This window comes from Canis aureus, chromosome 10 (assembly GCF_053574225.1).
Source record: "Canis aureus isolate CA01 chromosome 10, VMU_Caureus_v.1.0, whole genome shotgun sequence".
Classification (NCBI taxonomy): Eukaryota; Metazoa; Chordata; class Mammalia; order Carnivora; family Canidae; genus Canis; species Canis aureus.
In genome coordinates, this window is record NC_135620.1 from 28,460,328 (window position 1) to 28,483,867 (window position 23,540).

Genomic DNA, 23,540 nt, shown 5'->3' on the forward strand with positions numbered 1-23,540 from the left:
TATCTTAAGAGCAAGGACAGTAGCTTACCTAATTTCACTTTCTCAGACTATATCACAAAGCCTAGCACAGAGTGGGCCCACAAAAAGTATTGAAACTACACGAGTAAATTTCTTAGTTAACTGAGGTTTTCTCCTTACATGCAAAGGTTTTTTTAAATTGAGAGAAATATGTCTGCCAGATTTTCTGAACAAACGATGAATATAATTTAATTCTTGATCATTATGAACAAATTATGTTACATTTTAATACACTGACTCTCAGGCCCTGTTCAAGTTTCTCTCTGATCTATATATTTTAAAAAATATTTTATTTAATTATTTGAGAGATCAACCTCAAGCAGGGGTGGGGGTGGGGAGAAGCCCTGGGAAAGGGAAAAGCAGACTCCCCTGCTGAGAAGGGAGCCCGACTTGGAGTTGGATCCCATGACCCTGGGATCATGAGCTGAGCTAAAGGCAGACACTTAACCAACTGAATCATTCAGGCACCCCTACAATCTATATTTCTATATTAAATGGTTATTGACAATTTATACATTCAGACTCCCAAAAGATGCTTTTATAGTTTCTTTTTTCAATTGCCTGTCAGTGTTTCATGTGTCCATAAAACTGTTCCTGTCCTAATAAAAGCACCTGCTACTACTTGTTAGAATCACATCTTCAATTAAAAAATAGTTCCAGGTAGGCCTTTTCCTATAGTATTTTTAAATTTTAATTCCAGTGTAGTTAAATACAGTGTTATATTGGTTTCAAGTGTACAATATAGTGACTCAACAGCTCCATATATTACTCAGGTGCTCATCAAGATAAGTGTACTAATCTCCATCACCCATTTTACCCATCCCCCCGCCCATCTCCCCTCTGGTGACCATCTCTTTAATCTCTATAGTTAGGAAGAGTCTGTTTTTTGGTTTGTCTCTTTTATGGACTCTGTGCCCCCTATGAGCCTCCTTTTTGTCACTCTGCAGATTCTGGGTTGACTTTTCAACCCAGGAGAGACAGGCAGAGGGAGAGGGAGAAGCAGACTCTGCTGAGCAAGGAGCCAGATGTGGGGCTCTGATGTGAGTGGAGGCAGATGCTTAACCAACTTAGCCACTCAGGAGCTCCTGATTTTTCTTTAATATATAATGTATCATTTTTTTCTTCTTTTACAGTCTGATGAAAATGGTAGTAGACAAGTTTTATTAGTGTCCAATCCTCTCAGTTTTTAAATAATATTCTTCCCCAATTCATTAAATGCATTAAACTATTCTACTTTTATTTTTTTTTTTCAGATTTTTTTATTTATTGAAAGAGTGAGTGAGTACAAGAGAGTGAGAGGGAGAGGGAGAAGCAGACTCCCTGCTGAGCAGAAAGCCTGATACAGGGCTCAATCCCATGACCCCAAGATCATGATCTGAGCCAAAGATAGATGCTCAACCGACTGAGCCACCCAGGTACCCCTAAACTATTCTACTTTTAAATTTTGGGGTCTTTCCCAAGATTTCAATATCTTCTCTAATATAAAAAAACCAGAATGATGTGGAATTTTTTTTTTTTTTTGCCTTAAGTACCCGAAGGATTTCAATTCAATTTTCCAGAACTCTTTTCAGTGTAAGTAACTATTAAGTGGATAATGCAAATTTAGTTGGTTCTTTGAAAATTATTTGACATGTAAGTGTTATATTTGTGTATGATATGTAATTCAGAAGGGTTTAAGGCAAATTATAAAAGCTACAGGTACAGAGGGATCTGTCAACTTCAACCCTTCCTTGAAGCTCACTCCATGCTGGGAATATACAGCATCAATTTGCCTGATGTAAAAATACCAGATAGCCCTTTTCCCTTTTAATTGCAACTTTCTTTGGAAGAAAAGGGATTTTCAAATACTTTTTTTTTTTTTTTAAGATTTTATTTATTTATTTGGGGGCGGGACAGAACAAGCAAGTGGGGCAGGGAGGAGGAGAGGGAGAAGCAGACTCCCAGCTGAGCAGGCAGTCAGATGCAGGGCTCAATCCCAGGACCCCAGGATCATGACCTAAGCTGAAGACAGATGCTTAACTGACTGAGCCACTCAGGCTGCCCCTCAAATAATTCTTTTTATCAAAGTTTCCTTAATGGGATTCAAACTATGCCAAATTGTAGTAAGTAGAAACAATGAGCACTACTGATGAGGGTTAAAATCCATTTCTTAGCAGAGTAGTTATAAAACGTTAAAAAATACCCAAAGAACAAAATTTACCATAGATAAATGCAGACAATACATTCTTAGATAATTCAGTGACTAACTGAAGATTTGTCTTACCAGTCATATACTGCTGGTTCACATTTCCTGTCATCTAGCTTTCTTTTCTATTATTTTGAGTATGTCAGTTACCATTTGATTCTTTATAAAATGCATGTTACTTTCCTCCACCCTACTCCCAAACATGTAGTTAAGGGAAATGAGCAAGTATCTGGAGTTGTTTGGTGACTTCTGAATTAACATTGCTTGAAAAGATTAAGTCTTTTATAAAAGGACAGAAGCTGGCCCAATTTACCTTGATTAAAATTAAAAATTTATCCCTAGGGTTGGGGATAAAATCTTAAGCTCTGTAAGTGAATTCTTTGAGGATAAGGACTTTGTTTTAATTTCTGAATCCCTACCAAGTTCCTGGTACTACCATAACAAACAGAAGACACTAAGCAAGTAATTGTCTTATGAATAAGACTTGAATCTGTAATTAAAATAGGTAAAGAAATATTTTTATCTGTGATGCAGGCCTTCCAAAAACGGTGTTTTAATTTTTAAAAGCTTTAAATATAGCTCTTTAACGACAAAGTGATCCCTGTTCCCCAACAGCTGAGATTATTTTGTTTTCTTAACCAGCAGTTTACCAGAAATCTAGAATAAGAAAATGATATATATATAATGATGTAATTGTAAAAAACTTAAATAAAACTCATTTTAAGGTCAATTTAGAGATTATTGCAACCATATCTACAAGAAAATCCATTAAATAAAGTTAATTAGTGCATATTCAGGACTCAATGTATCCAGTGTTTCTTACACTCTAGTAAAATAGATTTTGTACTCAACAGCAGCGAGCTATAAAGTAATTTTGATTTGATGCCTCACTGTGAACACATGAATAATGGATATGGAATAGAGAGAGGAGGGAAAAACCCCATAATCCTTCATTATAATAAAATTTCTGTTATGGTATTAGAAAGTAAGATTAATGTATAAATAGTCCCTGTGTCTTACATTATACTACATGCAATTATGTTTTGGAGATCCATATAAACTCATGTTAAGTTTTAAACATAATTTGACTATATTTTTCTATTTATCTGTTTCTATTCCTTACTACATCTTCATTTTTAAAAGAATTTATCACATCATCTTTCTAAAAATAAAATACATATGCAATTATGTTATTTGTAACTTCTTCATTTCCTATACAAAGGAAGATAAAGAGTGAACATATTTGAGAGAGGCCGTAAGTCATAATAAATTGAAAATAGTTGGCTATAAAGTCAAGAATCTTTTTAAACTGATGGAATTACAAAGGGTAAAGGTTAAAACTAACATTCACAAGTTTCACCAAATGTAAGTCTGAATTAGAAGTATATGATCTAATAAAGTACTCTCAATTATGGGATCAGATGTCTGATTCCACTTACTTCTAACTTTCAAAATATCAACTTGTTTTCTCCCCACAGTAAATTTGCAGTGGCAGGCAAAGTGAGAGAATAGGGCCCTTAGCAAATACATGTTTATGCTAGGGCTTTGCAATTTCCACACAACTGACATTTGAGGCCAGGTAATTTTTTTGCAGGGGATTATCATTTGCATTATAGGGTCATTATAATGTAGGATATTTTTAGCAGCATTGCAGGCCTCTATCCATTAAATGCCAGTATTATCTCTTCAACAACCAAAAATGTCTTTGGACATTGTCAGAAGTCTCCTTGGGGGTGGAGGGGTGGGGTGGGGGAATCATTCCTGATTCATAACAGTGGCTTACACAGAACTCTGTGACCAAAAAATGGGGTGTCACAATCTGATCCAAGCTTCTGAATTCTCTATTTGGTCTTGCTAATGTACAGCCTTTGGTTAGGCAAGGGAAATATTATTATTGTATGATGAATTTAAATTATCTTAAAAACATAATAAAGATTAATTTTATCCATTACTTGAAATTCCTTTCCCATTCTTAAGTCTTTTTATATGTTGTAATCATTAGGCACATATTATTTTGTGTATTTAAAAAATTTAACATGTCACAAATACTTCCATATAGTAACAAGTATTTTATTTTTCTAGCTATATGATATACCATTGTGCTAATATTGTTTGGCTAATCATCTCACCACTGTTGGTCATATAAGCTTTTTCCAAATTTCCACTATTAGAGGTAGTCTGCTGAACACCACTGTGTAAAATGCTTTCTTTGGGGAGAAGGGGCAATGAAATGGGAAAAATGAAAGTGAAATTCCTTTTTTTTTTTTTTGAAAGTGAAATTCCAAACAGGATTACAAGATCAAAGAGCTAGGCAGTTTTATAGCTTTTCTTACATATTGATTACGATATTTATCCTAAGTGTTGAGTTATTTAATTGCTAAAAGATGTATTAGAAGAGAAAAAGGTCTTACATTTTAAATTTTAGTTTCTCTCTATTAATAAGACTATTATTCATCATTATATAATCCAGACAAGGTTTCTTTTCTATTAAATAACATCTTTTTTTTTTTTTTTTTGGACAAATTGTTCACACTTTTCCTTATACCCAATTTCTATGTGGATCTTTCCTTATTAAAGAAAAATAGGTTGAAACCTCTTTGAAAATCTAAATCATGATATAAAACATAAGGAAATTAGGCAGATATGAGGGGGGGAAAAGGGTCACACAAAAAACTCAGAAATACAACCACTTCTGTTGTAAGCTTGGCAGAGTTTTCCAATTTTGATGATTTAGAAAGCAACAATGTCTAATAAATTTCAAACACAATAGGATCAGGCAAACTTATCAATATTTTAGCTCTATCTTTCTGGAAAACTAATATATTTCCTCAATTTAAAAAGATATTTTCCAAATAATTGGGCAAAACGCAAATTTTCTCTCTTAACTAAAACCACAAAAATAAAATGTTATTTCTCCTTTAACTTACTAAAGAATCCTATGATCTAAATAATAATGAGAAAGATAAAATTTAAAAACTACATACTTCTAATTTATCTCAACCAGATGTCTCACTTTAAACAAATCTCAGGTAGATAATTAAGTCTAACTCAGCAGGATCTAAAGGATGTTGAGACTTTTTAGAATAAGTTGCTAAATGAAGTAATGGTACCACCAAGTGTGCTAGAACAAACTCAAGAAAACTATTTTTCTCTCCTTATATTATTATTATTTTTTCTCTCCTTATATTATTAACTATAAGTGGAATCAGTTGTCTGGCAAAAATAAACAATCTAGATTTTATAAGACTATAAATCTTCCAATACAATGAGTAGCTCAATGGCAAAAACTCTAAGAGGTTAGGAAAGCTTTTATAATGGAATGTTGACAACGGGTAAAGAAATGGGATAATTCTTCCTTGTTGCTTTGGTGGAAAGGCCCTGCAGAGAAAAAATCCTCTAAAGAAGTGAAGTATTTGTACGGATCCATGTTAAATCCTCTATCACACAAATGTTTCCATCTTTAGCAATGGCATTCATGGCAACCAAATGTCCATATGGAATACAACCTTTTTGTTATTAGAGTCATTATTATAGATATAAAGGTTGATGATGAGTAAAAGAATTGTTTTGACTCTAAATACTATTTTGACAGTGACATGTTCTTATGAAGATCAAAATTAATACTCTATTTGGCAATAGTGAAGAAAGCTGAGAGGCAATGAATCAGTCAAAATGGCTATCACTATCGCTAAGGTCAGGCATTTAATTATTAAGAAAGTCTCTTGGGTCCTTACTCTAAGTCCAATTCTTATAAATATTGTTACTTGTTTTGTAATTTATAGTGTATCAGCTAGGCAAATACATGGACAAACACAAGAAACAACAGGCGGACAATGAGGAAAGAGAACAAAAGCAAAAATACAAACATGTACCTTAAAAATATAAAGGTCTTTTGGTAAATGTTTAATTAGAGTTACTGATATCAATACATTTTTAGGGTATCAGTACAATTATGGATATTCATAATGATCCTTGAGTCATCAAAAAAGGGTTAAAATTTTGTTCAATATAGTAAAGGGAGGCATGGAAGTTTCTCATTAAATGATTAAAATAAGAAATTTTTTAAAAAAGAAAGAAATTTAGTCCTAAAGTTCAGGTTTCAGTTATCTAGAAAATTCAGTTAAGTAAAACACTTTATTCCCAAATGATAGAATGGCAGACAAATAACCTAGTATTTAATATTACTATAAATATTCAATAAAGTTAATTCCTACACCATCTATGACAATCAGTATTAGATTCTGGAGAAAAACAAGGAATGATACTAAAATGTAAACATTTACTGTCTATTGCTACCTTTATGCTTTGGGGCCATTATAAGTTCTCCATGAAAACAACCTTTTAGGCAGTTCAAAGGGAAATAGCTTATATGTTAGTAATCTCAAGAAGATTATCCCTACTAAGTACAGTCCTAAGAATTTCTATTTCTTGAAGAACAGAAAACATATTTTAAAACTAATATGTGGGGCACCTGGGTGGCTCAGTCGGTTGAATGTCCAACTCTTGGTTTCAGTTTAGGTCATGATCAGCATCCTGCACTCAGCCCAGAGTCTGCTTGTCCCTCTCCCTCTGCTCTTCCCCTTACTAGACCTCTCTCTCTCAAATAATAAATTTAAAAAGAAAAAACTAATATGCAAATACTAGGAGTCATGGACAAGTTAAAAATTTAGAGTCACAAAATTTAATTAATTAAACCCAATACGTAACCTGAAATTTTCTTATAAACATGCCTTCAAAGACTACAGTGTTAAGTATTTGTAATCTGTGTTTTCTTTTACCCTTCTAATCATTTCTGTAAAGGAAGGCAGTATGTGTATACCTCCTATCACTAATGTAAGTGATGTGGAAGGCTTTACAGAAAAATTCTAGGATGCTTGCAGAAGTCTTTTTCTCTTACAATGCATGCTATAATTACATAAATCTATTATGCATAAAACTATTCATTAAAAACAAATAAAATACTAATTTATAATATGGGAACAAGTTCAGATGCATATGTTATGTTTACCTGCAGCATAAAAAACAATTAGCAAACATATTTAACAATTCTATTTAGACTCATGAAGAATAGACAACTCACTAAAAATAAACAGCTTCTGCAAAAATTATAAATAATAGCCTGATTAAAAGACTATTCTTTCCTATTAAAGAAGAGAATCAGTCCTTAATGAGGATATAATATCAAATATACTAAAAAAACTTTGTTGAGAAAATATTCTAAATGTAAAATGTTGTTTGAGAAATATATTACAGAGGTAAATTTTAAAACAACCCCTGGTGTTCCATATCAAGTAACTGCCCACATACCAAAGTATGTGTACATACACCACACACACATACACACACACACGAACATAGAAGAATTTAATAAGGATTTAAACCATTTTTAATAGAAATATTTCTAAAAATATACAGTTTTCTGTATTCTTGGATTGTACATTGAACATAATGTTTTCCTGTTAAGTAATGGCTTATCACTATAAACAGTATTCTCTTAGACTATACTGATATTTTCAGAGATATCACATGAAACTTCTGAAATCCTTAAGGCTGTTTTACGCCTATATTAAATAACCTCAGAAGGTTGTACTTTTATGGCACTTAAGTCTCCTCCCTTCAGAGTGCTACCAATATGTCTTTTCTAAACAGCATATCAAATGACTACCACAAATCTGCTGATATGAAGCTTGCTGTATCACTATCTTTATTTTATACATAATTCTAGATTAATAGGTTTGAGCAAAGACCTAACTAAAACTGGCTTCAGGGCATTCCTAAGACATAAAATAAAGGGATTTTTAAAATAATGATTTATTTTCTTCAGTGCTTCAAGACTTCCCTATTTATTTACTGATGTATAACTGTGTTTCAAATTTGTAATATCACTGAATGTCAGTTAAGTATTACTGATTTAATAGCATAATTGAGTGTTTTACCAAGTGTTGAGTGAATAAATATAATGGTTTATACTCTACTCTCAGAGAACAAAAAATGAAGCTAAAATTGTGAATTTTGAATATACAGTGAAAGTTTAAAAATGACCTCTAGCTAATAAAGGTGTTTTAAGAAGACATACTGTTAAATATATATAAAAAACATCTGGGGCAGGACTAAACAATTTATATCTGTTATTTATGTCACAATTAACTAAAGTTTTTATTTTACTAAGTGATAAACTTCCATTAAAAGCATATGCTTATTAACTAAGAATATTTGCAAGGTAAGCATTACCCAAAAACTACCAGTCAGAAAACAACCAACCAGTATATTGGGAAATATCTACAACTATACCTGATATAAACCAGGCAAACAAATTAAATTACTTGCCTTGGTACCATTTTTTTCTATGAAAAATGAAAACTAGACCACACAGGAGAAATAAAAGGAACAATGTTTCTATTTTTCATTGCAAATTTTTATGTAATCCAGAGAACAAGATTTTTTTTAAAAAAGCTTTAGAAAAAAGCAGGAATAAGTTTTAATGCTGACAATAACAGATAGAACTTTTGGATCAACACCTACCGATTTTTTTCTACTGTTTTCCAGATCTTTGAGTTCATTCTCGATTTTTGTGATTAATTCCCTGAGTTCATCAAGATTAGTGCAAATAAGCTAAAATAAAACACAAAAACACAGCTTGATAACACATAATATAAAACACCCAAAATGTGGTAACAGAAGTTGTTTTAACATACACTAAATTCACAATTATTTGTATTTGTCATAGCAAAAAGCAAAGAAAGCCCCACAAGTTTATGTTTTAAAAGATATTACTTTTATAATGTATAAACTCCAGGCTTAGTAAAAATAGCTGAAATTTCAACATTGGTGGTTTCATACCACACCCCCCTGTCTCAGTTTGCTTTATAATCCAGGTACTTTCTTAACATTATTAACTCTCAGCCCAGAATGACAAAGATCTGGAAACTCACCCTAGATTTCACAGGTTACTGAATCACCTTTAAGAATCATCATCAGGCAGTCTCCTAGTTGGTGAATAATGCACACTTGGAGAACTGTCTTTATACCTTTGCTTTGGTTTGCTAACTATACACGATTAAACTAATTGTATTGCTGTTGGCATTGCTCAGAAAAAAGGATTTCCATGGTCTGTAATATATTCAAAGAAGTAAATGAAATTAAGTACACATTCTTAATATCATCTTAGTAGTCTTTAATAAAACCATCTCCATAGATAGCAAGTATTTCCTCTCACAATTTTGTGGCTCATTTTACTTCACCTTGGTAATTTTGGCAAATCACCAAAATAATTGGGTTTTAGTTATGAATAATCAAACTAGTTTGGCTTAACTACTAAAGCTTTAAACAGTGAAGTGTCAGCAACAACAAAAATATTAATAACTACATTTTAGTTCTTGTAAAATTATATGGAGTTCCCCCTAATATATTTAACTTTTTTCCTAAAATAATTTAAATTCATATTTTAAAAAATCTATTATGAAAAAGAAATGTTTCTAAAACAAAACTACAAGCACATAAAGAGGAAAAGTTTTAGATTAATGAAAGTCTTGTAATGCTTACTGCGATAACTTTTTAAAAAATTCTACATTTATAAAACTATTAATCATTATAAGATTTTATTATTCCATGTTTGTGACATTCATTAATCTTTGTGTAAGGGTACTGTTTTCCTAAAAGGCATATTTCTTGTAAGAGAAAACAAAAACAACAAAAGAAAAGAAGTTACAGCAAGATCATTCCTAGTGACTACTGTGACAAAAATGGGAAAGCAGGACTCCTTTAAACTTCCTTTATTAGATTAAACCATATGAAATCACTGATATGCCTTTGATCTACATAAATGGCAATATATGGCCTACTCAATCTAATAGGCTAAGAAAAAATATCACAGATATTATAAATTATAATTAGTATTAACAATTGTTATTAGAAATGTTTACATAATTTCAAACTCACAGACCTGACAATGCAGAGAAAATATGCATAAGTAACCCAACTTAAATAATTCCAGAATAGAAAACAGTTCACAATAATAGTGCTACTGCTATTTACTATAAATTACACATTGCCATTTGCCAAATCTAGAGGTATAGAAGAAATGCTGATAGGGGACTGGACAACTATGTAATTGCTCTAAAACTTGATAATGTCTTCAACTTCTATTTTGTTGGCCCTACATCAGGTTTTCAGTAAGTACTCAGCAGGAACTAAAACTTCCCATTGTATAATTTGCTATTTTTGATTGTCATGTCAAATTTGCCCCAGAGCTTGCAGATGGTTACATGCCTTTTCACTGAACTTGGTGCACTAATTAATATCACAGCACAGATTCCTCATTTGCATACATAGCAAAACTCAGAGTTGTTTTTACTTGCATCTTAGGTATCTCATTATACAAAGAATAAAGGTACATTTTGCACATATATAGTTTGTAGAAACTTACAGTAACAATGAAAACATACACCATTACAACTAGACACACTCTAAGACACTTAAAACCTTTCAATTCATGGGATCAACAAATAATATTTCATTTGAAAGAAGAGGTAACACAGTTCTGAAGGCAAACTCTGAATGATTTCCACAGCTTAAGAGCTAGGTAAAACAGTACGTTGAAGTGGCTTACCTAGTTAGTAAGTTGTACAAAATCAATGCTTCTCCAACTTTAATGTGCATAAGAATCACCTGGGAATCTTGTTAAAATAGAGTTTTTGATTTAGTAAGTCTGAGGTGCGGACCTGAGATTCTACATTTCTAACAAATTCCCAGGTATGGGCTGCAGATCATACTTTTAAGCAGTAAAGGTACTAAATGATTATGAATTCCAAATCTTCATGGCTCTTGAAACATTATGGTACTATGTAGCTAAAGAATATGAAGATTCCAAAAGACTAATTTCCAAATAGGGGATGAAATACTGATTTAAATGCACAATGATAAGATAAATATTCCTTAAATGACATGACTCAAATATAAATTTTGCTGAATTTGAGGGTGAAAATATTTTTAGCAATATTTACTTTGAATTTCTCTTAAAATGAGTTAATAGCTATATAACAACTTATAATCTCTTTCTATACTCTCTATAATTAGATATGATATACACCTAGTAGAGATACTCAACATATACAGCCAAGTAAGGTCTGAGAAAATTCTTGTATAAGAACATAATTCTTTTTTTAAAGATTTTATTTATTTATCCATGAGAGACAGAGAGAGAGAGGTAGAGAGAGAAGGCAGGTTCCATGCAAGGAGCCTGACGTGGGACTCAATCCTAGGTCTCCAGGATCACGCCCTGGACTGAAGGTGGTGCTAAACTGCTGAGCCAAAAATAAATAAATAAACTGCGCTGCCCTAGGAGCATAATTCTGATTGTGTTACTAACACTGAAGGAAAAAAATAATCTGATTCATGTCAATATACCCTCTACTCCTTCTCTTTTACTAGTAAGGTGTATGTGTGGCCTTTAAACTTGACTCAGCTTCAAATGGGTGCTTTTATAAACAGAATCAATCCAAAACTTCACCTATATAAGGGAGAACGATGCATTTTTTTGATCAAAGCAAAACATTATATTAAAACATCCTTCTCGTTGCCTTGAATTTGGAAAAACCAATCTGAGACTCAGGGCCTCCAGGGGTGAAAAGGAAAGCTCCCCAGTAGATCAAATTACAGTTGGATCACACTGCCAACACTCAAGAGAGAAGGCTTTTCAGTCATACTGCAGAAGTTACAATAAGAATCACCCAGGAAAACCTCTTGAAAGCTATCACACTCTTCCTCAAGTTAACTTTTCACTTGAGGCAACCCATTACAAAGCCACAAAACCATCGATCTTAGAGCTGAAAGGACTAAAAATATGTAATTTTTAGACTAAAAAGGTTACCTCTCCACTTCATATATGAACTAATTAAAACTAACAGAGGCAAAGTATAAGATGACACACTGGTAGAGGAGACCACAAAACATAGGACTCATCCACCTCCTACTCTATCATGTTCTTTAAGGAGTCTTTCTAAACAAAACCAAAAAATCTAGGAACAACTGAACATGTATAATAGTTTTAGGATTTAATTTATACCTAAGCTTTCATTTCTATTATTTCATTTCTATTAGTATTCTAGTGGTAAATATCTTCAACTCAAGAAGCAGGAATGTTTATATATAGAGGGAGAGGGGAGGTCCTATGGAAGTAAAAAGAATTCCATGACACATCTCAGAAAAATTACAAGATAAATCATTTCTTACTTTAGCATTACTTCAAACTAGAAATTGTGCTCTTAGGGTTTATACTCAATAGATCTGAGAGATATTTACTTCATTTGTTCCAAAAAGGACATAGGTAGCATACAAAACTAGAGCAATAGAGCAAATCATATTAAAACACGAAGGGAAAGTAATGTAGAAGTCAACATTAATAGGTGCAAACTGGACCTCTCATTCAGTATCATGCTAATACAGCAAACCTACACTTTATTATAAAAATTATAAGCAAAATATTAAATTCATGGTATAAATTTAAATTTCATATTGTATTTAAACTAAAATTACATTAACATCTTAGAACTATGAGGACAGGAAAATTCCTTCTCATTCCTTATGATCACCATACCAAGGAGAATGACTGCTTCAAAATCTGCAAATGCAGTATTGTGTGATATGAAAAGTAAGTCTGATTAACAAGATGTTTTATATTTATTAATGAGATACGTTTCTCTCAATGCACAATATTTAAAAATTGAAAGAATTTAAAAAGGGAAGTAAAGCCCATCCTGTTAGAAATGAAAAAGATGAAGCTGAAAACATTTACATTAAGAGGTAGCAATTCAAAATAATAATATAATCAAAAGGTCCTTAACACAGTGAAGTAGTTGAACTCCAACTTTAATTTTGGTCTCATTTTGTTACACTGAGGGCCTCAATTTGTTACTTTATTTCATATCTTTCATTTTATTTTATTTTTAAGATTTTATTTATTTATTCATGAGTGACACAGAGAGAGAAGCAGAGACATAGGCAGAGGGACAAGCAGGCTCCTGCAGTGAACCCAATGAGGGACTTGATCCTGGACCCTGGGATCATGCCCCGAGTCAAAGCTAGAGGCTCAACTGCTGAGCCACCCAGGCATCCCTATTTCATATCTTTTAGTTTTGCCATTGGTTAAATGGAGAAATACAGTTTTTTTCAGAGGTATGTCAAGGATCTGTGAGTTTATGCTTATGTTTGAAAACAATACTAATACATAAGTCTTAGCAGCTGGATTCTGGATTTCCTCTGCAAAATAGGCTTTACAGCAAATCATACGTATACTACAGTAGCGAGTATGCATTACATTCAAAGATCTTGGTTACCAATGAAAAGCAAAGTCAAGGTAACTAAGGCTCTCACATTATTTTAGAAACTGACCTCATTGAGACTTGGCACACTAAGTTTTAAAAATACTTTCTATGACTTTGAAACAATTGCATACAAAATGAAAATTCACATAATATTAGATTCCTCTTTTAAATATTAAAATAAAAGGCTTTTGGCAAAAATTAATTTTATGAAGAAAATTGATATTTAGTTTTCAGTTTAACAGTCTTATAAAACTGATTTTAAAAAGTCAATTTAACAAAGTCGTAATTGTTAAAGATATCAAAGCTTATATCACCAACATGCTAAATACTAAAAATAAAAATATTTCCAAATTTTTTTGCAACTACTACTAAATAAAAAAAATCTAAAAATTCCCCTACATGCCAAATATATAACCACTATAACACTACAGTAGGGCTAAGCATAAGTTTTCCCTCTGATTAGACATAATGATGCAAATAATATTACTTGGTTTGTCACTTTTCAAATTCTTGTAGGCTTAATCATGACATTTCATGATTTATGAAACATGACCAACTTCAAGATTTCAAGGTCTTAAGTAGCTGAAAAAAGTGTTAAAGGTCAATAATAGATGCTTTTAAGCCAGTTCTTAGTTGATTTTCCTACTCATAACACTATTTATGTCTGAAGCACCTGCATGCTTTTTTGAAAAAAATAAGAATAAATAAATAGTAAGCTCTATCATTTAATCCTCACAATACCCTATGAAGTAGGTACTATTATTACCTGACTATACAGATAAGGAATTGGAGGCACAAAGGGGTTAAGGATACAGAGTTAGTGGTAAAGCTGGCATTAGAACCTATATCGCCTGGTCCCATAATCCATATGCTTAACCACTATGCACATTACTGGTATCCACCTAGATCCACTAAATCAAGGATGGAATCTTGGAAGATAAACCCAGGAATTTTCATTCTTAATAAAGGCATTAGATTATTTTTATGCTATCTAAAGTTTGAGAATCACTGACATAACTCTTGGAATAAATGGCACAGATATGGTTAGTCCTTTTATAATACAAAAAAACAGATCCAATCCACCATTTGAATACCTATAGTGTATGCCTTAAATAAAGGTGGGATAATTATCTTCTTAAACTGAGATACAGATATTAGGTATACATGTAAGTAAACATGGATTCCTCCTAAGCAAATAGGCAGACAAGGTTAATTTCTAGCTTTAAAAAAAGTCAACAAAAACACTACCAAATTAAAAAGTAATTGAGGGGTTAGGGTGACTAGGTGACGGGCACTGAGGGGGGCACTTGACGGGATGAGCACTGGGTATTATGCTATATGTTGGCAAACTGAACTCCAATTAAAAAAAAAAAAAAAGTAATTGAGGCCAAAACAGGATTCACTCATTAGGACTTAACAAAAATAAAAAAAATAAAAAATAAAAAAAAAAAATAAAAAAAAAAAAGGACTTAACAAAAATAAACTTCACAATTTAATTCCTCAACACATTTATCTCTTAGCATGTTTTTAAAAAAATTTTTTTTCTTAGCATGTTTAAATCAATTTAAAGATGTACTAGTCCTTTGGCAAATAAGTCAGGTTTTGCAAGGGGGATCTAAGATCTACCCACCAACAGCTTCATTATTTTCAGCAATAAGATAGTTTAGAATATATACTACAAAGAAAATCTTCCAGCAATACTTTTCTATAAAGTTTTTATATTTAATGCTAGAAATGTGATCTTTAAAGAACTTGGATAAAATGAATAATTTGCAGGGGCACCTGGGTGGCTCAGTTGGTTAAGTGTCCGACTCTTGGTTTCGGCTCATGTCGTGATCTCAGGGTTGTGAGATCAAGCCCCACATCAGGCTCCTTGCTGGGCATGGAGCCTGCTTAAGACTGTCTCTCTCTCCCTTTCCCTCTGCCCCATAGCCTCCCCGACACCTTTCTCTCTCTCCTTCTCTATTAAAAAAAAAAAAAAAAGAAAAAAAAAAAGAACAATTTGCAGAATCTGAAATGCTTTTGGGAAGGAAATAAATTCACTTCTTTATTATATAATAATCAGTTTTTTACATGTGGGGAATTTCCAAATAATCAAAGAAACAAACTATATAAAGTTATTTTGAAAGGCAAAACTGTAGGTTTCATCCATAACAACAAAGTTTACTAGTAACTAATACTGTCTTATCTCCTGTTCTTTATTTGAAGCAAATGATGTATTTCCTAGGAGACAGCTGTCAATTTTCTTTTTTGAGTGATACCATGGTATTTGTAATATAAACTAGGCATAAGAACCAGTTCTCATGAGTCTATTCCCCATCCTAACCACACACACACACACACACACACACACACACACACACACTCTCTCTCTCTCTCTCTCTCTCTCTAGGACACCTTAAGAACCAGGAAGGGGATTTTACTTATTTATTTTAAACACCTCAATTTGGCAAAACGCATACTTTCACTTTAAGTTTCTGAGAGTGGTAAGCAAATGGTCAGTAACTGACAAAGCATCACTTAGTATTGTGCCTTTCTAATTTTTTTGCTCATGACCCATGGTCAAAAATATATTTTACGTTGCATGCCAGTACAATAAACACAACATCAAAACCAAACTTTCATGAAACAATATTACCCTTGCTATATCTGACACACTCATAATTTCTTTTCTATTTTAACTGTTAGTTTAAAAAAGGAATGCTGGTCATGTAATCTACTAGATTAATTTCATGCCTCACTAATAAATACCATTTGCCATTTTAACACTGTCTATGCCACTTATAACATATGAAAGTCCATTCACTAAGACAGGAATGGAGACAAATATCAACAGCAGGCCAGATCTCTTCTGAGATTTATATCCCTGGACCAATATTTTAAGGGATTGAGAGGGATAGTGAATGGGAAAAATAGCATAGCAGAGGCTATGATGATATCAGTGACAGAATGACAATATACTATTCAAGTACTGAATGAGAGATACAAACAACAGAAAGGCCTCCCAGTAAAACAGTAAATACATATTTTTCACTAAATATTCTGTAACCAAGGTTACATTATATAAAATGATTTTGTAAAAATGTTTTTAATTCATTCTAAGATCATTAAAAATATTCTATCATAAAAAACTAAAAGAAAATGTCTATTTTCTTTCACTGCTTATTTAAAAATATTAAATTTTTACTAATCAACTTCTATAAAAACACTTCCAAAAATAAGATTTTTACTGAAAAATAGGTCTACATTTTTAATAAATATATTAAATTCACATTACAAATTACCAATATTTTCATAGTTATTACTCCTTTATTTTTCTTTTTGAGACCGACAAAAATTAATTTTAACATCACTTTTATTTTTTGGCAATTAAGTATTAGGTTATAAAACTTTTGGAACTGGATTGGACACAGTAATACAAAGAAATTTTTTAAAAAGAATCATTTGAAGAAAATACATCTTTTATAAAACAGGAAATAAAAGTATTATTTAGAGTTAGATTCTCTATTTATCCTAGTACCAGCTACAAATGAAAAACTCTTCACATAATAATATAACAAATATACTGTTTTCTTTTTGCAGAAATATTTAAAGACCATTCAATTAAATGTTACTTAGTATTCTCTTTGAAGTTCATATATAGCTAAGAGTTGAAAGATTTGTTTTGAGCTAATACATCTAACCATTTCTACAGTGTTCAAATAAATGAAAAGTAAATTGCCTATTTACAATTACGCTTTGTTCTTGAAGAGTTTCATGTACACATTTATTTTCATATATATAAACACTTAATATATAAATATATAAATGTATAAAATTTATAATATATAATATATATTCTATTAAACTACTTCTACAAAGCAACACAGCATATTAAAAAAACCAAAGAAATTTTTGGCTATCAAGGACAAAAACAGAGGTAAAAAATATTGAAGATTAAATCTTAGCTATGCCTTGCACTTGAAGGGAAAAAAGTCAAAGATGGAAACATTTCATTGAAAGTATGTGAGTTACAGTGGAATTTAGCCAATCTCTTGAGGAGCAATATAAACACTAAAACAGAAATTTAAACTAAAAAATGCTAAGACAAAATTGAAACATTACCTGAAATTCTGGTACAGTAGGTGACTTTGTGACAGTTTTCCTCTTCTTTGTGATTGCTTTTTTAGATATGGATTTTTTTCCTTTCAAGATTAAAAGAGAAAAGCTTCATAATACTGTTTATAGCACTTCATTAACAAAAAACAAATTACATAGAACCTTGAAAGTTAAAATATAACAGATGGTTGCTAGTGAGTCAAATAAAAATGATGAATCAAGACAAGTCCTAGTAAAAGCAAACATTAAACTATAACTACCTGTAACAGACATATTAACAAACACGGTTTCTTTACATATGAATGAAACTATCAAAATCTGCGATGACTTGCACAGTATCAGAATTTACTGTAATAAGATTTGGCAAAAAAAATGTCACATTACTACTGCTTAGTTAAAATCTAATTCACAATTTAAAATGAGATTACATAAGAAAAAAAAAAAAACTTACCTTTTAACAATGACTTCCACAGTTGGAAACTTGCATAAAACTATACTCTGAAGACTATGGTCTTAAGCCAACCTAATGTGAAAATCCTCTCAGCAGCTTAGGAAACAAGATTTTTCTATCCCTTTAGCTCTGCACTCACCTAATGGGCTGCCTTTGAAAGTATTCAATAACCAGATTTAAAACAAAGTAAAAATATCCCTTTAAAAAGTGCAACTATTCATTTGTGCAATCAGAAAACACTGGGGAAAATAAATCCACATTCTTGAAGAAATCTAATTCATTACCATATACTGAAGTATATCTACTCTGGTGTATTTAACATGACAAAAGAGATACTATATGCATATAATCTCTATTTTTTGAAAGGAACATCTTAAATTATGTTTTGTTTCCACTAGCATTTAGCAAAATCAATAACAAACTGACTGTTAATTATTCTACAAACATGAGATACAGGGCACTGGACAACTGATGGGGAAAACAAAGAATTATAAAATGGAAACCCTGTACTGCAGGAGATGAAAATCTATGTATGGGAATAAAAAATTAACCGGAAACACTTAAAAGTTAATTTTAGTCCACAATCATTTGTAAACTAAAACCAGTTTAAAAGTTACTATTTTTTGCAGAAGGGAAAATGAGTACACAAAGTAACTGCTCAACACAACCCCTATTGTTCCTTTCTAAGTATTCTATATAGATTATGATCTGTCATGCAAACAGTCCTTTTGATTGCAACATTTTATTCAACGTGGAGGCACAATTCCATTTACAATATAATTGTATTTTCTTCTGTATTCCCTTTTTAACCATATCACAGAACTATAATTTGATAATTTCTAACTTTTGACTCAATCAAATGCATGTATACTATGTCCGAACTACTACAAATTTTGAGTTACTGAGGTTCACATGGATTTTACTCTTATTCTAATAAGTATCAACTGCTGTCAAACATTTACTTTTAATTAAAATGACCTGTCATATTCATAACCCTTATCACTATTATTTGTTTCTGTGCTTACACAGAACCTATACCAAAATTAAACTTCTACAAAATTAGGTTAGGGAGTGGTCTGTTTAACCAATATTTAGGGAGAAGTGATTAAATTCCTGGTATCTCTATAATACAGCTAGAGTAATTTCTAAACTGGGTGCAATAGATACCTCTGAAGGTATCTCATGACTCCAGAGAGAAGAATGCCTTTCCTCTATAAACTACAATATTTTAAAGTTCATAGGAAAAGATTTAATTGCCTGAGTCTGGGAAAGTTATAAGAACAATTTGAAGGAGATGAAATCCTTCCCTATCCTCCCTTCCTCCTCCCCACAGCACTGTTCTAATTAGCTTTTTAAAAATCATTTGATTTTGTTTTTATTCATAAGCACAAGAGGTCACCCTTGATATTCCCAATAAATTCCATATTGTAGCTCCATAGGCACTAATATCAGGTACATTTTCAGTTAATTCTAGAAGTCACTCTTATTTTAATGGATTAAGCACATCAAATGGTTACTGGGTATTTCCTTTCACCATATCATTAGTATATTTAAATGTGATTAAGTAAACAGAAGTAGTATTCTGGTTTAAGCTTGAGTTTTGGAACTAAACTACCTGAGTTTGAATATCAGTTCTAATCAACTATTAGCTGCAAGTTACTTTATTTCCTTGTGTAGTTTCTTGTGTGTTTCTTATCTAGAAAACAGAGATAATGATATCACCTACTTTATGAGAATTAAAGGAATTAAGACATGTAAAGAGCTTAGACTACTGTTAATCACATGGTTAAGTGGTCAATGTTAATTGTTATCTCCCTTAGGTAAGCCATGATGATAAAGGTCTAAACCAAATATTATCTTTAACCTTCTTCAAATTCTTTTACTAACTTACTCCTGCTCTTAGCCCTTCTTGCTCATATGTCCTCTGTGCTACCACTCTACTTTGTATGTATATTAGTGTACATTTATCATGCAGTATTATAATGATTTGTGTTTCTCGTTCTTACTAGGCTGAATTATTAACAGAAATCACATTATTCATTTTGTATTTACAGCATTTTTCATTAAAGAAGTTATGAGAAATGATCCTTAAATAGAATAACCCTATTTTTCTATTTCAACAGAAATTTCACCAATCTGGAGATAGGAAAAGGAAAGCAGGTAATTGTCTATAATTCTTAGGGCCCATCTGAGTCCATTATTTTTTAATAAAGAAAACACTGACAATAAATAGTTTACACAATTTACCAAAGAGTTTTATAACATGATCTAGGAGTGGTAGTAAGAACACTAACATTTATTGAGAGCCTATTATATATCAGACATTTAGCAAGATAATTTATGTAAATTATCTCAGTTAATTCTCAAAACAATCTTCTAAGGTATGCAATACCTCACTTTAATGTGGGATAACAAAATTTAATGTGGGAAGATAAAAAATATTCCTCAAGTCACCCAACTGTGACACTGTAAGTTAGCACCATAGCCAGGGATTCTAACTCCAAAGTCCAAGTTCTTTCCATTATGTAATTTACCTCTTGAAAATCATGGTTACCATTTATTGATTCCTATCACATGCCAGGCACTATGTTAGTAGTATGCATTTGCTATTCCAATTAATCTCTGTTAATGATTGTAGCAAGGTAGGTATTAACCTCATTTTTCACAGATAAAGAAACAGACTACCAATAAGGTAAATAAACTGATAAAGGACTTGTAGCTAATAAGCACTGGAACATATATTTGCACTAGATCTGTCTCACTTCAAAGCTGTGCTCTTTTTATGATAAAATACTGTATTCCTTCAAATGTTCTGCAGGAATATAATCTGCTTCTGATTGATTTACAGCATCTCTTTTGGTGAGAAGATATGCATATACTATTAATATCTTCATTCTCTACCCTCATAAGAATTTGAATACAAATTTTCTGTATTCTTCAGTAAAAATCTGCTCTTCCTTTTTATTATACTACTTTTAAAATGGAGCATGGGAAACTACAAAACCACATAGCCTTATTTGGTAATCTGTTTTTATTCCATGGCAAGATATATACAGGCAAGTTACATACTGCCCCCCAGTGGGCTTCCATTCCTCTACCAAAAGCTTGATCATATTACCCACCTCCACTGCCCTAAGTCACCTGGTCCCATAAAACAGATTACAATTCTCAGATCTAGGATTGTACTAAAGTCAGAAGTCACTTTAAAGCATTTACAGAATTTCAACACAATCCTTGGGCCTAACACATAGACATGGGCAATATAGTTTTAAGAAGCTTCCTTAGGCTGCACTTGAACACTAATTACTAGGCCATATTAAGTTTTCCTTATCTATTTTCCAGGCACAAGTTGACATATGGCCTAGTAATTAGTGTTCAATGCAGCGTAAGGAAGCTTTTTAAAACCATAACCGCTATAGTAAGGAAGCCTGACTTGACAGAAAAACAATGTAACTAAAAATATATTTTACATTTTAACTTAGACTCAGAATTCTAGTCTTTCAGAATGTGGGGATACACCTCTTAACTAGAAAAATGAAGATGTGCCTCAGTTTTTTAATTCTATAAAATCTATATATTGGAGAATAACAATAGCATTTAGCGGAGTTTTTATGAAAATTAAATGAGACAATATGTATAAAAGGCTTAGACTATTGCCTGGTATACAGTTAGCATTACAAGTATTAGCTTTTGAAGAGGAAAAGAGCACAAAGCATTAAAGTAAAAGGACAAGGTGTTCTATCAATTCTTTCATTCTCTTGTATCTTGGCACCTTAAGTTGGTCCTCTAAAAATTTTCCTATGTGTATCTAAAGCCACATAGAACCTGTAGTTAGGTTCTATAATGTTTATCAACAAAATACTGTGAAATTTCTTATAGTAATGGGCCTGGATGTGATCAAATATTGCAGATTACATTGCTGTCTCAGTTATTCCCCATAAAGAAGCTTACTGCTTTTTGCACATTAAGTCTTATTTTAAGCTCATTTCCTTGCACTGGGCACCTGGTGCAATTATTTAAAATAGCATTGCCTGCCCAAAAAGAGATCACCCCAAATTGGCATATTCTTCTCATCATTCAAACTGCTTCTAAAACCTCAACTTTGCAACTTTTTCCTTAAGCTTTTTTGTGTTTTTTTTTCAGTGACACCAGCTTAATTATACCTCCACACTTTTGCTCATATTAGTAACCAATTTTCATTTATCCCATCCCCATTATTTTTCAGTCCTTTATCCTCCGTGAAACCTTCTGAGACTACGATAGCACACTGATTTACCCTCTGCTTGATCTTTTATTATATACTTAACAATTATTAAAACAAATCACATGCCAGGCACTATGGTTCAGGCACCATTTCTGAACCTTAGTTTACACACTTATGAAAGAATAACACCAATTGTCTTACTTATTTTAAGCAGTCTAGAGAAGCTACCACAAAATGATTTCATTAAAAATAATGACCATGTGAGGAGGGGGAAAAGACCCTCCAAACCAAATTGGTTTAAATGAATAACTTAAAACACAGTAAGCTTTTTCTAACAATTGATGTATATTTAATCATTTTGCCTATTTTTTCAGATTTTATAAAAAGCTTTCTAACTTTTAAAATCTACTTGATTTCAGCCAACTCTACCTGCTCTACACAATCTATAACAAAACATCAAAAACAACCAAAAGGTTGGTTAAATAACTACAAAACACACATAACAGAATCCCATGCAATCATTTAAAATGCTACAGAAATCTATTTATCACACAAAGATATTTACAGTATATTGTTATGCAGAAAATAGACTGTAAAATGGTATGTATTAATCCAATCCTATTCAAAAATATAAATGCTTAAAAAGATACAAAAGACATATTAAGGGGTTAAGCTTAGTTGTATCTGAGTTAACCATATTATGTGTATTCATGTATTTATTCAACAGATTCCTAAACAATGTGTTGTGCTAACCTTCTGTCCTCAAGAATGTTATAAAATAAGAGAGACAATGATCAAAATAATGTAGAAATAAATGCAACCATTATAAATAAATTTTACAAATTTTATAAAGTAGAAGTATATGGTGCTATAAGCATGTACAACAGAAACTATTCCAATGTTTTTCTCTTCTATAATGTTTCTAAGAGTAAGAAACAGGCTTAAACACTTGCCATCAGGGAAATACAAATCAAAACCACAATGAGATACCACCTCACACCGGTCAGAATGGTGAAAATTACAAGACAGGAAGATGTGGAGAAAGGGGAACCCCCTTGCACTGTTGGTGGGAATGTGAACTGGTACAGCCACTCTGGAAAACTGTGTGGAGGTTCCTCAGAGTTAAAAATAGAACTACCCTACGACCCAGCAATTGCACTGCTGGGGATTTACCCCAAAGATACAGATGCAGTGAAATGGCAGGACACCTGCACCCCAATGTTTATAGTAGCAATGTCCACAATAGCCAAACTGTGGAAGGAG

General features: G+C 32.0%; 1 protein-coding gene across 3 annotated transcripts in view; it reads right to left on the reverse strand.

Moving 5' to 3' along the window:
- The window catches only part of BRD10 (bromodomain containing 10), a 115,836-nt gene that overhangs the window by 26,953 nt on the left and 65,343 nt on the right, over positions 1-23,540 (reverse strand). For 2 of the 3 annotated variants that reach the window (XM_077911896.1, XM_077911893.1), the window contains 2 exons: positions 17,629-17,708; positions 8,726-8,815 (listed from right to left, as the gene is read on the reverse strand). In XM_077911896.1, coding sequence (XP_077768022.1) covers positions 8,726-8,815; positions 17,629-17,708 — 170 coding nt within the window. The remainder of the gene's footprint in view (positions 1-8,725; positions 8,816-17,628; positions 17,709-23,540) is intronic. The other variant, XM_077911894.1, reaches the window with a different exon arrangement.